Source organism: Anas platyrhynchos, chromosome 3 (genome assembly GCF_047663525.1).
Source record: "Anas platyrhynchos isolate ZD024472 breed Pekin duck chromosome 3, IASCAAS_PekinDuck_T2T, whole genome shotgun sequence".
Classification (NCBI taxonomy): domain Eukaryota; kingdom Metazoa; phylum Chordata; class Aves; order Anseriformes; family Anatidae; genus Anas; species Anas platyrhynchos.
In genome coordinates this window covers 23609364-23624953 of record NC_092589.1, presented here as the reverse complement: position 1 = coordinate 23624953, position 15590 = coordinate 23609364, and the positions used below count along the sequence as shown (strand labels likewise).

The 15590-nt window shown below is 36.5% G+C and overlaps 1 protein-coding gene across 1 annotated transcript in view; it reads right to left on the bottom strand.

Moving 5' to 3' along the window:
• The window catches only part of IARS2 (isoleucyl-tRNA synthetase 2, mitochondrial), a 28487-nt gene that overhangs the window by 4690 nt on the left and 8207 nt on the right, over positions 1-15590 (bottom strand). Inside the window, exons 13-17 of the mRNA XM_027453125.3 lie at positions 8715-8817; positions 8001-8097; positions 2341-2449; positions 1202-1304; positions 95-220 (exon numbers count right to left, since the gene is read on the bottom strand). Coding sequence (XP_027308926.3) covers positions 95-220; positions 1202-1304; positions 2341-2449; positions 8001-8097; positions 8715-8817 — 538 coding nt within the window. The remainder of the gene's footprint in view (positions 1-94; positions 221-1201; positions 1305-2340; positions 2450-8000; positions 8098-8714; positions 8818-15590) is intronic.

Genomic DNA, 15590 nt, shown 5'->3' with positions numbered 1-15590 from the left:
CCGTAATCCGTTGCAATGAATTCTACTCATCTGACACCAAATATGAAGAGAACCTGTTCTTAAAATGAAGAAGATGAGCATGTTTGGTTCTTACCTTGTTAATATCATCTCTTGCAGCATTAAGTACCACCGGCCCAATCAGCACCTCAGTAAAAACATTGGATTCTGCTACCCACCAGCGCAGAACATCAGCACCATAGGGGGGATCCTTGGTGTGATCCTAAGCAGAGATAGAAAGGCACACTAGAAAAACCGGTGTGTTTGTGGGAGGGTTATGCAGCACGGTGAACACTGCAATTCCATGTTGCCAGTGCTGTGAATGTATCTGCAAAGTGCCCATAAGGCCAATGTATTTGGAGGCCTTCACTCCTCTTTTAGCAAGGTTTCTTGTTAAGCCAGGACTATAGCATGTGCTCACAGCAGTCTGTGTATGAGCAATGTTGGAACTCAAATAAGTTAAGATAAATTAATCTTATATATTGCTTTGAATCCTTTGAATACCTGACATTGAAACATCAATGTTTGTATCTGAAGATTATATATTTTTTGCTTCATACTGTTTTCAACTCTGGAAATGGCTTCTTTCCTTGAAAGAATAGAAACTATTTTCTGTTTTATTGAATCAGATAAATAAGCCTTTGTGAGGACTGATTCTTTTGTCTAGAGTTTAAAATCTGCTTAGAAGCCTCAGAAGGCGCAACAGCAGGTCTGGGGAAGGAATAAATTCACAGGAATAAATTCCCTGACCCCTGAATGATATCAAGATCCCTGAATCCATAGCCAGCCCAGGCTGAGAGCGGGCAGGCTGCTGGGATGCAGCCCCTGTTCCGACTGCTGCATTGCTAGGCCCAGCTTGTAAGTGCCAATTGATTTGAAAGCAATGCTTACATTTTTTTAAATCCCACCTCCCCATCATTTCAACAACAAAGTTCTCAAATAAAAAAGGAACTATCTACATCTTCTAAGTACTTTCTTTTTCCTTAGCATGGAACAATTTTAAGCACCAAAGCTGACATAAAACAGCACAAAGTTTTTACTTTAGCCAAACAGAATTGCAATGTAGCCAAAGTCTTCGGAAAAGTTTTCTAGAGTTCTGCTGCAAGACAGCTGTATAGAGAAATACATGCCATGAGGCAGTTGCAGAATTTGGTGGTGAAAAATTCTAACAAGTAATTCTAAGAAACACAAGAGTTTGACTTACTTCACCTCCATTGACTACCACATCAGGGTCAACCACATTGCCGATGGATTTGGACATCTTTTCTCCTTTCTCCCCAAGAGTAAATCCATGAACTACCAGAGTCCTGAGGGAAAAATTTTAGAGAAGAAAAAAACGTCACCAAAAAAATCTGTGTTAAGAATACATTTCCAATGAGGATATGTGCAAGTGAAAACACAAGTAAATCTACTTTGGTAAACCTGAGGCTTCATCTGTAGAGTTCAACCAACCAGGAATATACCATCTAAGTAGCACTTATATCTTCCTTTTCCTCATTTCATTTTACCACGTGACCAATACATTTTTAACAGACATCCAGGGCACATGTGTTTCAGGTGTATTAAAAACTAAAGTCTTATTTACTATTTAAGCCAATGTATTTCTGAAAATTGCACAGCCTCCCTGCAAACTGACTCATACTATCCTCCTCTATGTTTTTTGTCTTCAAGGGGACAGGCAGTATGTCACAGCTATAAGGCATGCAAATGGTAATTCTGAATGCCTTATAGCCTAATGTTCATAGGATCACTATGGTTGGAAAAGCCCTCCAAGATCATCTGGTCCAACCATCCCCCTACCACCAGTATCACCCATGAGACCATGTCCCTAAGCGCCAGGTCCAACCTCTGCTTGAAGATGGTGACTCCACCACCTCCCTGGGCAACCCATCCCAGTGCCTGACTGCTCCTTCTGAGAACAAATTTCTCCCATTTCCAACCTGAACCTCCCCTGGTGCAACTTGAGGCCATTCCCTCTAGTCCTATCACACCTGCCAATGATCATAAGTGATTTTCATTCTGTATCTCCCATAATAATCCCTTTGATTATTAAGCGAGAGACAGCTGAAGAACAGACCTGTAAGACCTGTATCTGATAATGTAACAGGATATTACCTGAATGACTAAGAAAACATCTATTAAGACACAATTTTTTAAAACAATAAATCCATTGCAATCTAACCCACAAGAAACTTCATAATGAAAATTAAAAAGAAAAACAAACCACAAGTCAGACACATAGTAATGGTTTGATTTTTCTTCTTTCTGCACTACTGTCTACACTATCACAAGCAAAATATTTAATAAATGAACTAGTGACATGTTTGCAACCCATGCACTTACTTAAATGGTGCTTTTTTCCTTGTTGCCACACTAGTTAATAGCGAGGACTGAAACCAACCTCCCAGTTGGTCTTTTCCTTCAAGGTATGTATCTGCTCTTTGTTCTGTACCTTTAAAAATACGAGATTTGTGAGAGTGTTTGTTTGTTTCAGATACCATCAGCCTGTAACTCTGAACAATTAAATACCTAACAAATTCTTTGCAAGTGATTACTAAAACTTATTCTGCTCTTTAAATCCAGTCAAAATTCCACATTCAAATTAGATTTACTGTTATAAATGGTGTATGGTTACTCCAACATGATACAAGTGATTCATCAGTATTACAAAGTTGGTTAAAATCCAACGCTGGCTGAACTCCAGAATTTAGCAAGTAAGCTTGCTTTCCTGTGAACAAAATAATAAGTTATGAAAGCAGAAGCTATCACACTCAGAATGCTTCACTGGAATTACTTTCCAAATACTCATAATCAAAATGAAGGATCCAAGAAAAGATCACATACTTCAAAATCAATAAAAATCTATGCTACAACATGAAACTTCATCAGTTGGGAGTTACTCGGGATACAAGTCACAGATGTAACGTGACTGACTAGCCTACATCAGGTATATTCAGAGGAGACCAGGAAGTTTTCTCTGTGACCACAGCTCACCTGTGACAGAATTTACATTTCTGGTCACTGGTGTTCCAGGAAGGTTAAAAAATATCGGGAAAGTATGGAAACATGGGAAACAGAAAGCCTGTTGTGTTGTGTGAGAGGGCAGGCTGGAGGAGCCTGGCTTGTCCAGCTTATCCATGTGAAGGCCGAGTGGAAATATTATTCTCTATAAATGCACACAAAGAGGAATGCTAGAGAAGGACAACTGTAGCTAATGAATACTGTTGGCATCAGAAAAAAAAAAGAGCAAGTATTAGCTGCACATTTAAAGCAGAAGAGCAAAACCAGCTTTCCCACAGGGCTGGAAAGAGGGCAGCAAAGCTTTAATGGCTTTGCTGGTGGAATTCAGTCATTGTATGACAGGGTGCAAGATTTGTTGACTCCAGTAGTCCCTCCTTGTCTTAAACAATCTCAGCCAGGTCACCAGCAGAGTGAGAACAGAATAATGCAGAGCACAGCAGAACATCCAAGTCACAAAACCCACAAGTGTGCGACATTCTATCAGGAAGAACGCAGGATTCTAAAAGATGTTGGCATAATTTTCCAGATATTCAGATAATTTTTTTTTTTTTAAACTTTTATCAGTTTTTATCTTATAGTTCCTTTTGTCCTCTGCCTAGGACCCCTGAGACAATGCTTCTTTCTGCTGCTGACACACTTGATTTATTTGTTTAACTTAATGGAAGTTTCGATATTTAGATCCATCCTGCAATAAAAGGAAGTTCAACATTACAAAGGTCAAGGCCATGCAGTTACAGCTAGCACAGGAAAAATGTGTGGGTGGATGTAATGGTTTTTAACGCATTTGTTTAGTTCTTCAAGAAAATCTACAAGGAATTTGGGTTTTAAAAGCAGAAGTAGGGATCGGTCTTTGTATTAACAGACTGCAAAATTACCTGTGAGAACAAGATTTTTTTTTAAAAAAGAATACTTGTGACTAGGAAGAACATAATAGTGTAAATTCTGTAACAAAATAGCAGCAACACATTTGTTGTAATCAAAAAGTTGTTCTAAGTAACAAATAGCTAGTTTCCTACACACTGTTCTTAGCGAAGTGACATTTTCAGAGCAATGACAAGTTAAAACTTACAGAAGAGAAGAATTTAAACAAACAACTGATTACAAACAGCAAATTGTATTGGTCTTTTTTGACAGGAACAAGAAAGTCTGGCAAGCCGGCTAATGTAACTTGCATGTTTAATGGGGGCCTGAACATTTGATCTCTGTAAAGCACAAACATAGGATTTGCATATACAAAGACTGCCTTTCAAGCATACTGGTAGCTCTCCTTCCTCAGTTTTGTTAAAGTTACAATGGTTATATATAAATTATTTAGAGCAGTGCACATTTCTTTCTAAATGGAGGAATATGTTCAACAAGCCAGAAGAGACTTCCGTTGTTTATCTTACATTGAATTGTAGTACATAGGTCATTAAAGAGAATTACAATTTATGATCCTTCTGGTTTGGATTTCAAGATTCTGTATCTTTGATCTTACAGACTTTGACTTTTAGATTAAACTTATTGTATTTTAATGCCAGGAATGAATCAGCTAAGATAAATTCAAGTCTCTCAGTCAGCACAAAAGTTTAAACACATAGATAGGTAAGTTGTAAAATAGTCACATTCATTTGGTTAAATATTAGTCAATAAGATAGGGAAAAAGTTATGCTGAAAACCACCATCACTGCAACTCAAAACTAGGGGTAAAAAGCTGCACAACTTTTACTGACAGAAGATTACACACCGGTACAGTTCAGTGGGCATTTTTTATATGAAATATCTTGAAAAAAAGGTAATCTCAAGTTTGTAATACACTTGGTACTCTGCCCGTGAGGAAAATTATAAGATCTGTAAGATAATTTAAAGACAGAATTCTCTGAGAGATACTCCAAACACAGGTACTGAAATAAGCACTATCAGAAGGAGAAACAAGCAAATAGTCCCTGATACCACAGAACAGGGCATTTCAAATTAGTAAATGCTTTAGAACCAAATTTTGCCTTTACCAAACCTTTTTGTACGCAGTGTATTAGCACCAGTAACACCTATCTCACAGCAGCAGTACTGTGAAAAGGAATTTATTCATATATAAAGCATTCACGCTAAAATTTTAACATTGCATGAAAGCATGTGGAAATGGTTTCTTTCAAACAATATTTGAAGCACGTGTTGCAAAAACAAATGGGAGTAGATCACACAACAGTAAACTGTTCAGTGAAAATAGTGCTATGCAAACAGAGCATTAATGAAGAAAAAAGCATCCCCAGAAAACTTTAAGCAGCAGAGATCTTTTCTTAAAGAACTTTACAGTTGTGTTCTCAGTGGTACAAGCTGTTTATTATGTAATTTACACACGCTCTAGTTATAGTTGTCCATTTTTAGGCTTGTGACTACAGGAACTAAATCTTTGATCTCAGAGTGCAGGTCACACCTCACTGTCACGGTGCCAGTGCAGAATGGCACAGTAATCTCGACTTGGCCAATTTGTCAGTTAGCTGGAAGTGGTGCCCTTGATAACACTAAGCTGCAAAAAGAAAGATAACCTGTAACTTAGTGCAAAAAGAGCAACTCGAGGTCATTTCCATTGGAACTATGCACTATCTGTGGAAGGAAATGCAGCATGGCAAGTCTTTGAAATACTACTGTACCCATGCAGCCTCTGATTTAGGCCATTGAGGCTGCTGTCACTGAGCAATTCCTTCAATCCATTCAAACACTTCAGGTAGCAGAATCTCTCTTCTTTCTCTTCCTCTCTCCCTTCCCAGCCTGCCCTATTTTTTGAAAGCAATTTCTGTGGCCAACAGCTAAAGGGATGAATTTTAAAACCACTACATCTCATTTCATGAGTGTTTTGCTCAGACAGGTAGTTCAAGTCCTGTGCAAGCTCAGACACAAATTCCCCAAGTCGTGGAGCTGACAGCACACTACTTGTTCTTGTGAGACTGGAACTGGCAGGAAAATCCGTAACGTCATTTATTGGATACTGGCAGAAAAATTGTGGATTTATAATTTTCAATAACTTGAGTTCACTGTACAGCACAACAATTATAAACATTAGTCACAGTTTTAGTCATCTATTATATCTTCAGGCTGTCCTGAAATCAACTCATGTGCTGCAATCCTTTAAAAGAACCACTGCCATGCATGACACTGTCCTCACCAGGCAAGCAGTAACTGCTGTTATTGCTGACCTCTTACTACAAAATGAATAGGTAGCATGCCAGCTCCCAAATGCCAGCGTGCTTTCGTGAGTCTAAACAAGACGAAGTTCTTCCTGTTGTGACAATCACTATGGAATTTTGAATTTCTCCATGGATTTCATCCCCCCCCCCCCCCCAAGAAGTATTTCAGAAAGGAATCCCACCAGTTAGTCAGTCTGTAAGCCTTGCCAATTTACTTACATCGAAAGAAGTTCTGAAACAAGTTCTAAAACCTGGAGTATATTGAAAACTATTAATTCAACAAATTCTCTCGCAAATTGCATTCTTCATAAAGGTTAAATTAAATCCGTCAGTTTATACAAATTTCTGGCTCTGTACTTCCACTTCTGGCAGTGTCTGGGAGCCTCAACTACACAAAACAAAAGGTAACACAACTTTTTGTGGCATTTCTGCAGATAAAGAGGCTTATGAAATCACACTGCTTGTTAGTCCTTCCCATAGCTTTTGAACCAGCTGGGCTACTCCAGTCATGTCAGACAGCAAAAATAAGAAGCCTCACACGCATTGAGTCCCAACAAGTTTCATGAAAATACACGAGTAGATAGAGAAGAGGCACTTTTAATGGTATTGTGAAGGAATCTGATATTGTGAAAGACATTTATTAGACATTACAGAATCCATATGGGAGCATTATACAATTAATCAAGGGTCTTGATTCTGCTGTTGCTTATTAAAAACACTGTCCTTTCTTTATACAGGATTAGAGATACTTTTTGCATCCTGAGGTGTTAAGCCATCAAGGAATGCAAGGATGCAACTGCGTACATAAAATACCACTACTTCCTAACTCCTTTCAAAAACCAAACCAAACCAGAAACATTTTTTTTTTATAACTTTTTTTTTCTTTTTTTTTTTCTTTAAGATCATGAACCTTAATATATGTAAAGGTCTTCCAGAAAATAAATGTTTGCTGATGGTACTGTTGCCTGACCATGTTGCTAAGAAATAAAACCTCTGGTACTAACGTGTTTTATAATTCAACAAGATTGTTATCACACGATTGTGTACTGAGGGTTTAAAGTCCAACACACTTTATGCATGGGACCAGACTCCTCCTTTAGAAAGGACTCCTGACTTTGGACTATCCTCCAGGCAAACAGTGTGTTTTAGATAGACAGATAGATCGATACATGCTATATAGTATATTTTACCTGAGCTGAATACAAAATTTGTACCAATTTTTCTATAATAACATTTTTCACTTGTAGCAGACCTGCTGAGTAGCAACTACTGGCTGTTGGAACTATACATAACATACAACAAATAACCTATTTTAAACAACAAGATACTGATTTAGTTACTGAAAGTAATCTGAAATGAAGAAGTACTCTTGTATATCCACACTGTTAAAATGATTAAACCTTCTTAGATTTCAGCTGTTGATCTCAATTTTGTTTTGCTTCAAACAGAATCCTCTAACACAAACTGAAATTTATTACTGAAAAAAATAATTTAAAAGTTACCAACTAGCAGTGAAATACCTTGGCTATTTGTGCCATGAAATTTCAATAGAACAAATATGTTCTCAGGAGGAGATTCGTTGTATGCCACAGTCAGAATAGCATATTATAAAAATCTCAACTTCAACTATATTGAATATGAGCTTGCCAACATTAAACCATAATCTTTACGAGCAAAAGCAGCTTTACAAGAAATCACAACCAGTTTGTTGCTGGCATAATCTGACTCAGTTTTGCTGACACCAACAGCATCATGTAAAATAATTATATTTTGTTCTCCGAGTATTATAAAAGAAAGATCAACATACTAATACCGTACCTTCCAAAACATGAGCCCAGGAGGTTCCACTATCGAACCAGATGTCTAGGACATCCTGTCCCTTGACATAATCCAAAACATCGTGACTACCACCAGCCTATTGGAAAAACAATTATTAAAAAATGCAAATAGAATACTCCATATCATCAGTGTTTTTCAAAGCTAGAAATAAAATATATTTGGTTTCTGGACCAGTTTTGTACAGGTTCTGCTACCAACTTTATGAGAAAAAATAATTCAGATAATTTTTAACAATGATTCACAGATAATTACTGATGGAAAACACAAACGGAGCAAGAAAAAAATACAAAAAAAAAAAGAGATGGCAGAGTAACACTGCAGTTTGTTAGCTTATGAACACAAATGTAAAAGCAACAATATAAAGATAGGAATAACTAAATAAAAATTCAGATTTATTTTAATTACAAAGGCTCAATATATATTTGCACTCATAATTTAGTTAAGTAGGATGTTATTTTCCTCCTGACCTAAAAGGAGGAGGTTGGAGATCTCAGCCCAGAATTAATGGCTGAAATCTGACTCTTGTCACATTCAGGTATCATTTTCTGAATATTCCTTTCACAGGATACATTCACATAAAGGCAGAAGACTGGAAAGGATCACGAGAATATACAAAGGTTTTATATTACTTCTCATCACTGAACCATCTCTCAAGCACTTTCTGTATTTAAGTAAAAAAAAAAAAAAAATTACCTTTGCTACAGCCTCTTTTGATAATAGTTGTTCAATAGGAAGGGTCCACCATGCATCTGTTCCTTGCTGCTCCACTATTTTGATGACATCAGTGATTGTTTCACTGTTTAGCAGGGAAAAAAAGGGTTTTATGAATTGATGAATTAACCATATCTTTCTACAAGTATTCCAGGTCCAAAGCAGTGAGATATACTGAGAAACAGATTAAGCTATTTAAACCTCTGATTTTTCCAGCTTCTAATCCAGGCAAGTCTCCAGAGACTTTCTGCCTGTATTAGAAAAGATTTCCAACTTCATTCTTCCAAGACACCAGCTGCAGGGTTATGTAAAAGACTGGACATAGAGAAATCCAGATGCATCTGAACAGCTTTTTCTGCAAATACTCAGTAACTGGGCACTTGGAAAAGATACCAGCAGCTTGAAGACTTCTAAAATTCATTTCACTTGCTATTTCTCAATCTCAGATTTACAGAGAAATAAACAACTATTTTCCAAAAAACACTTGCTCTTTTTGACAGTAGATTTTTCTCCACTGGATAGAGAGCAAACAAACGGAGAATTAGGAAACATCAGCATTTAAAATAATGTACAGATTTCACATCAGACTTCCATTTGGCTGGATTCTACCTTTTTTATTTTTTTTTATTTTTTTTTTTAAATAAGCAGCAGCATAGGTATATATATATAATATTATTGCCAAATGTGAGGAAAACTGCAATTTTTGTATCCAGTAGAAGAAGAATGTAATTAACCATTCAATACACACTCTGAGGCATATATGAATCCATATGGTACAGCTTCAGTAAGGACAAAGGTTCTGAACCATATACACACTATGGAAAAATTAAAAGGAAAAAAAGAAAAAAAAAAAGCATTTTCTTTCTGCTGTGAACAGATAACACAACCAAAAATTGAACAGTTCTCTTCACTGCTTATGATACATTTAATCATCCACAGTAGGCAAGGTGATTTTTAGTATTATTTAATGCCAAGTCTGGGCGTACATTAAGATAGCTTAACAACAACAAAAAATAAAAATAAAAAATAAAAAAAATATATAAAAAAAAAACACACGCCATAAAACATACTTTATCTTGCTGACTCACAGAGCATTTACTGAAGAAGTGATTTTTAGAACTCCTGTTGTACCTAGGGAGTACAGCAGACCATCATGACCTGAAAACATCAAACTAAAACCACTGCATTACCCAAGTCACCAGAGATCTGTTTTTAAATGTTCACTCTTCAAGTTATTCAATTGATTAATTTCTTGACAAAATATTGCAAACTGGGAATCAGTAAAATAAGGATCTTGTACAATTATCTCGAAAATACAAAAGGCCTACAATCTAACTTCCTTCAGGTCACCACTTGGTTTTCTATTTGGACATCAGCACCATGTTTTTGCTGTACTACAATAAGCTGAGCTGCATCACCACAGCATTCAGTGGACTCTTAGACACAGTTTAAACATGAAAACCAATGTTCTCCAAGAAGATGTAAAACTTAATAACACCACATGAGACATGACAGTGAGAAGAAAACACGATTTTACTGTTGATTGTGGAGATAAAATGCCTACGTCAGAGCAACAGTTTTGTATTAACCTGTCATAGTCTTTTCAAAGTAAATGCAAGCAGAATGTCCCAGTACACTTTATGGAGAGAAGGCACACTAACCAGTAACACTCTCAAAATGACAGCCAGCTAACATACCAGTGCCATTCTTACCCTTTCAGACTTGAATGGATGCCATTCACTTTCCAGTTCAATGATCGTGGGACACAATTTATGGCTTCGTAATGTATCTGCTAACATTTATCTTGGTAAAACAACATTTAGAGCTCCATTTCTGACTGGTATCTTTTCCTTTCAGAAATATTTGCACAGAGGCCTATTTGCCTATACTTCCAGTTGTGAAGTGTTACTTCTCAAAGATAAATACAAACAACGAATCCAGCCCTAGTAAATTTCTCCGAGGCTAGCCAATAACTGTCCCCTGCTTTCTTCTGGCTGAACCTCCAAATTCAGAGAGCTCTCAGGAAAAAAATAATAAAAAATAATAATAATAATAATAAAAAAAAACATTATGACAGCAGAAATCAGTTTGTTAGATATTCTGAGCTTTAATGAATTACAGTCTGAAGCACCACTACTCAGACACACGATCTGATTTTTGGGTGGTCTTGTGTGAAGCCAGGAGTTGGACTTAATGAGCCTGGTGGATTCCTTCTGCCTCTGGATATTCCCTAATTCATTTTTCTGACTTGCAACTATTAATTTAACCCAGAATTCCACAAAAGTGGAAACTTTTTAAAACAAAACAGTAATAATAATAATAAAACAAACAAACAAAAAGGACTGACAAATGTGGGATTCCAAACAGAATAACCCCGAAACCCCCTTTGGTTCATTTTGGAGAGCAAAAGCCTAGATGTGCCAAAGCTGCTCTAAATCCACGTTCAGCCTGGTAGCTCTCTGATTCCTGCAGCTTCAAAGCAAGCAAACTAACTAACAACAAAGTCTTAAGGAAGACTGACGGTTATTCATTAGCATGAGAAGATCTGTCATAAAATTCAGTACATTTCTATACAATGCCTGTTCTTCAGAACATATACAGGCTGGTGATTTACATTGGTAGTGTCTGAATAAAAATTTTCTAAGTCTTTTGGAGGGGAACTGTGAAATACGCTGTAATGTTTGCTGCTGGCAAGGCTGTTTTGGAGTTGCAATTGCTAGTAGTTCTATCGGCTGAACATTTCACTTTGATCAAGATGAGCTGTATGACAGCATTGGTTAAAAAAAAAAAATGTCCTTAATCAAGACTGCTCTTTATTTAAAATAATATAAAATATATATAAAATGTATAGGTACAGATACATACACGTACTTTTAATATGCATCAGATCCTTTCAGATCTCATAGGAAATGCTCACTGTCCTGCAGCAATGAGAGGAAAAGATTATATTTAAATTGAGTACTGACTACCTACTTAACTCTTCTAGAGTGAAAAGAAGCATTTTTTCTAATTCCACTCTGCTAGACATCTCTCCTCAGTGGAGGAGATTATGGTCTATCATGCATATTTGAGGAAATTAATTGCAGAACAGAACAGAAATTAATTGCAGGACAGAAGCGCTATGGTAGTGCAAACCAAATTGCCCGTAGTAAGCATGCTCTTCTCATCAGAGGCAGGGGGAAGAACAAGGAGGAAGTAAAACCCTGCTGTCAGCCTCCCTTGGGAAACCATTATAAAAAACTGTCTTCATTTGCTGTAAGTGTAGTAGCCAGCTACAACTATCTACCATTGAACATACACCATTTCAACAAAACATAATATGAAATAACCTTTCACCAAGTGTATCATTATGTGATGCAAAAGTTTATAGTATTAATTTATGGAATTCTTTCAGAGACATTTTCACGACACAGATGTGACTAGCAGGTATGATTCTGCTATAGATTAAAGTTCCCAGACAACTAAGAGGCCCAATTTGTGTTATGAATCACTTACAAGAAATAAGGAGCCCATGACTGTTAGGTCAACTTATAATTTTGGGAATATTGATCAATAATATCACTTTATCAAATCAAGTAATAAATATTTTGGCAGTGCATCCTTTCCATTATGTTCAGTTTCCCCACAGAATATGAGTAAACATGAACCATCATCCAATCAAACATTTTAAAGAGAAGATAGTTAAAACTTTGAGGAAATAATTTCATGAAACCTTTTCCTCCTACATTTTCAAAAATCCAAGACAAACAAAAGCCCCAGCCTATCGCTCTCATTTTTCCCAGGATCCATACAACTAGCTGTGATCACGAGAGAAGTAACTATATGCAAGATATCTGTATTGTAAGAGGAAGATTTTTGCAGAGTACTTTTATTCAAGGTGCAAGTGAAAACCACCTTTCTCAAATAACTACTCATCACTTTATAATCTGTGGGCTTCAACGTGAGCATGATAATTCACAGAGTTAGCAATAAACACCATTGTAAAACTTTGCCCTGTATTCATACACCGTATCTAGAAGAACTTGCATTACGTGTCACTCGCTATGTTTTTAACACCGAAACCCCTACGGCAATTCACGCTACCACGACACCAGCCAATCACTCTGAAGTCTGATATTGATTATGCTGAACACTTATTTAATGTGTTAACAGAAATTAGACAGCATTAAGATATAGCCAGGAGGAGGAGAATACAGTTCCTGATGTTCTCTCAACCTCTTTTCCAACGACAGTAAAGAAGACAAGTTACCTTCCTTTTTCATACGAATCTTGATACTTCAACTGTAAGTATTTATGTTACGGTAAGTTGCTATTGCTTACAGGTGACTGAAATATTTTAATATTTGAAAAAGCAAATTAGACTGCAGGGTAGATATATATCAAACCCATTTTTTTTCATATATCAGAAATTTAAGTTACTTGCTAATCAGAGTCACAGAGAAGGGGACAAGTTCTCAGGCATTTGAATAACCTTTGCAGTATTTATTTGCAGAATTGGTATTACTGTTACAAATATCTGAACAGCGAATTTTAAAATAAGTTAATGCATGAGATAAAAATAAAGAATGTATCTCACATTTATTGCCTGGTCTGAGCTACTACTGGAAATATAAATCTCTAGTTTTATTTCTGGATCTCTCTCTCTCTCCTTTTTCATGAGTTACACGATTTTCTAGAATCAGAACATTTTTCTCAAGAAAGCGATCAAACAGCGTGTTCATTTGTGCATTTATTTTACTTAAGGTCCTTTTTTCCCCTTGTGCAGAAAAATTGCAGACCTGTGCCTTTATATTTCATAATTTTTACCACAAATTGCAATCATGAAAAAATATTTTCTCTTTTATAGATTTTTATTATTTTATACTGTTTTTTAGTTCCTGATTGCAACGTAATGAGATACACTCTGTATATAATGGATCTAATCTTCAGCAGAAAACTGAATTTATAACTTCAGACAACTGTATTGTACACTCAAATCTCTTTAAGGGCTATACGGGGCCAAAGCAGCAAATGGGAAGACTCGTATGGAGATCTGACATCAAACCTGTTGCATATAATCTTATTTGTAATATTACAGTCTATCTCTTAGCTTTCACATTAGCAAGAATATTTTTCAGTTACCAAAAATCCTGTCTGTTAGAGATCAGCAGTTGCATTTTAAAAGAGAAGTTTCCTGCAGACTTTCACATACCAAATGAATATGGCCTGACTTACAGAGGGAAATCCAGCAATTTATTTTATATACATATATATATATTTTTTTTTAAGTCTTTTTTTTTTTTTTTTTTTTTTTTTTTACAGGTGATACTTAGACAGGACCACTCAAGACAGACCACTGGTGCTCTCATATGTAACAGCAACTCCATGTGGACTACACTGACTTCCAGTGGAGATGCTGTTACTTTTGATAGCCTCCCAAAGACTGCGGAGCAGATGCTACTGGAAATGCGTTCATCCAGCACTCAAGCTAACGAAACAGCTTGTGTTTTGAAATGTAAGTTATTTATTGTTGTTCTAATGATATTTCTTTGTACAACCTACAAATGAAACTTCTCAGGTGTTAGAAATATGTCAAAAATGGTAACACAAATGCAACAAAATATTTAGGCTTATTTACGTATTTCAGTAAGAACTGGTGCCCAGGAAAATGACCTATGAATTGACAGACTGCTTTCAAAATTTGCCTGTCATTTCTGTAGGCCAATATTCTGCGCACTTTTCCTACTCTGGCTGCAGAAGTCTGCTATGGCTAACTTTATATATTTAACAAGTATTCTACGCTTTTTCTTTGAAAATTTCACCTTGGCTGCAAAATATTTTAGAAGTACAGAGTACTGATTATAAATGAGCATCAGAAACTGTCAGCTGAATGAAATAAATCTAAACTTTTCAAGTATATTGGTTAAGTCTTTGTTTTTCCCCTTGATCAATGCCCATCAAACATGCCATACCATCCCTCTGTTCAGTCACCAACATGTGCAACCTCTAACCCGGTACCTACACACCGTCTGTCACATCAAAACACCCTGACAGGCGCATATACAACTCCACTGATACTCACACACAGCTCAAACGCTTACAAGAAGACATCTTTTTTTTAAAAGCCACTGGGGGACAGCTCCTCGAACATCTGGTGGAGTTACTGCTTCATGGTGCACTTCATGTTTGACTGAGAACTGCTAGATTGTGTTTCACTATACTCTTAGTTTGTTACAAAAGCGCGTATTTAGCAATTTTAAGCAAGTACAAGGAACGCATCAAGCCTACTCTGCAGACAGACTACAGTAATATTCCTCAGAAATTGTAACGTTTGATGTGAACATATACTTTCTTTTGAAATATAGTCACAATTTTTGCAGGTATAATGATTTTACACCCTACAGAGCCTCCATCCGTTTATTTCCTGATGTGCCTCAGGGTTACTCAAGTACCATAAATGACTACAGTTATTGTAGTCATTTCTCACAGTTATTGCCTGCTGCGAGAGAGGCAAAGTACATATCCGTGCACCTAACACACCCTATCACGCCAGGTGAAGCTTAGGACTAACTGCTTAAAGTCCATTCTCTCCTTCCTACACCCCAAGCCTTACTATCCACTATACTTACATTCTCAATCTATCCTCTGGAAAATAAGTTCGTCTCTTTGCACTATATTTATTCAACACAGTAATAATAAAAAGTTCTGGGACACAATTTCAATTGTGTTACCGTACTACCTGTAATGAATTTCCACAAAAAAAATCTGAAGTTAAGATGTATTCAGTGGAGTTACACTAGCATATATTAAGGCAGAAGACAATTATGGAATAAAGCAATGAATGTGGAACTCCACCGTGTTATTAAGAGATCGTTTTGT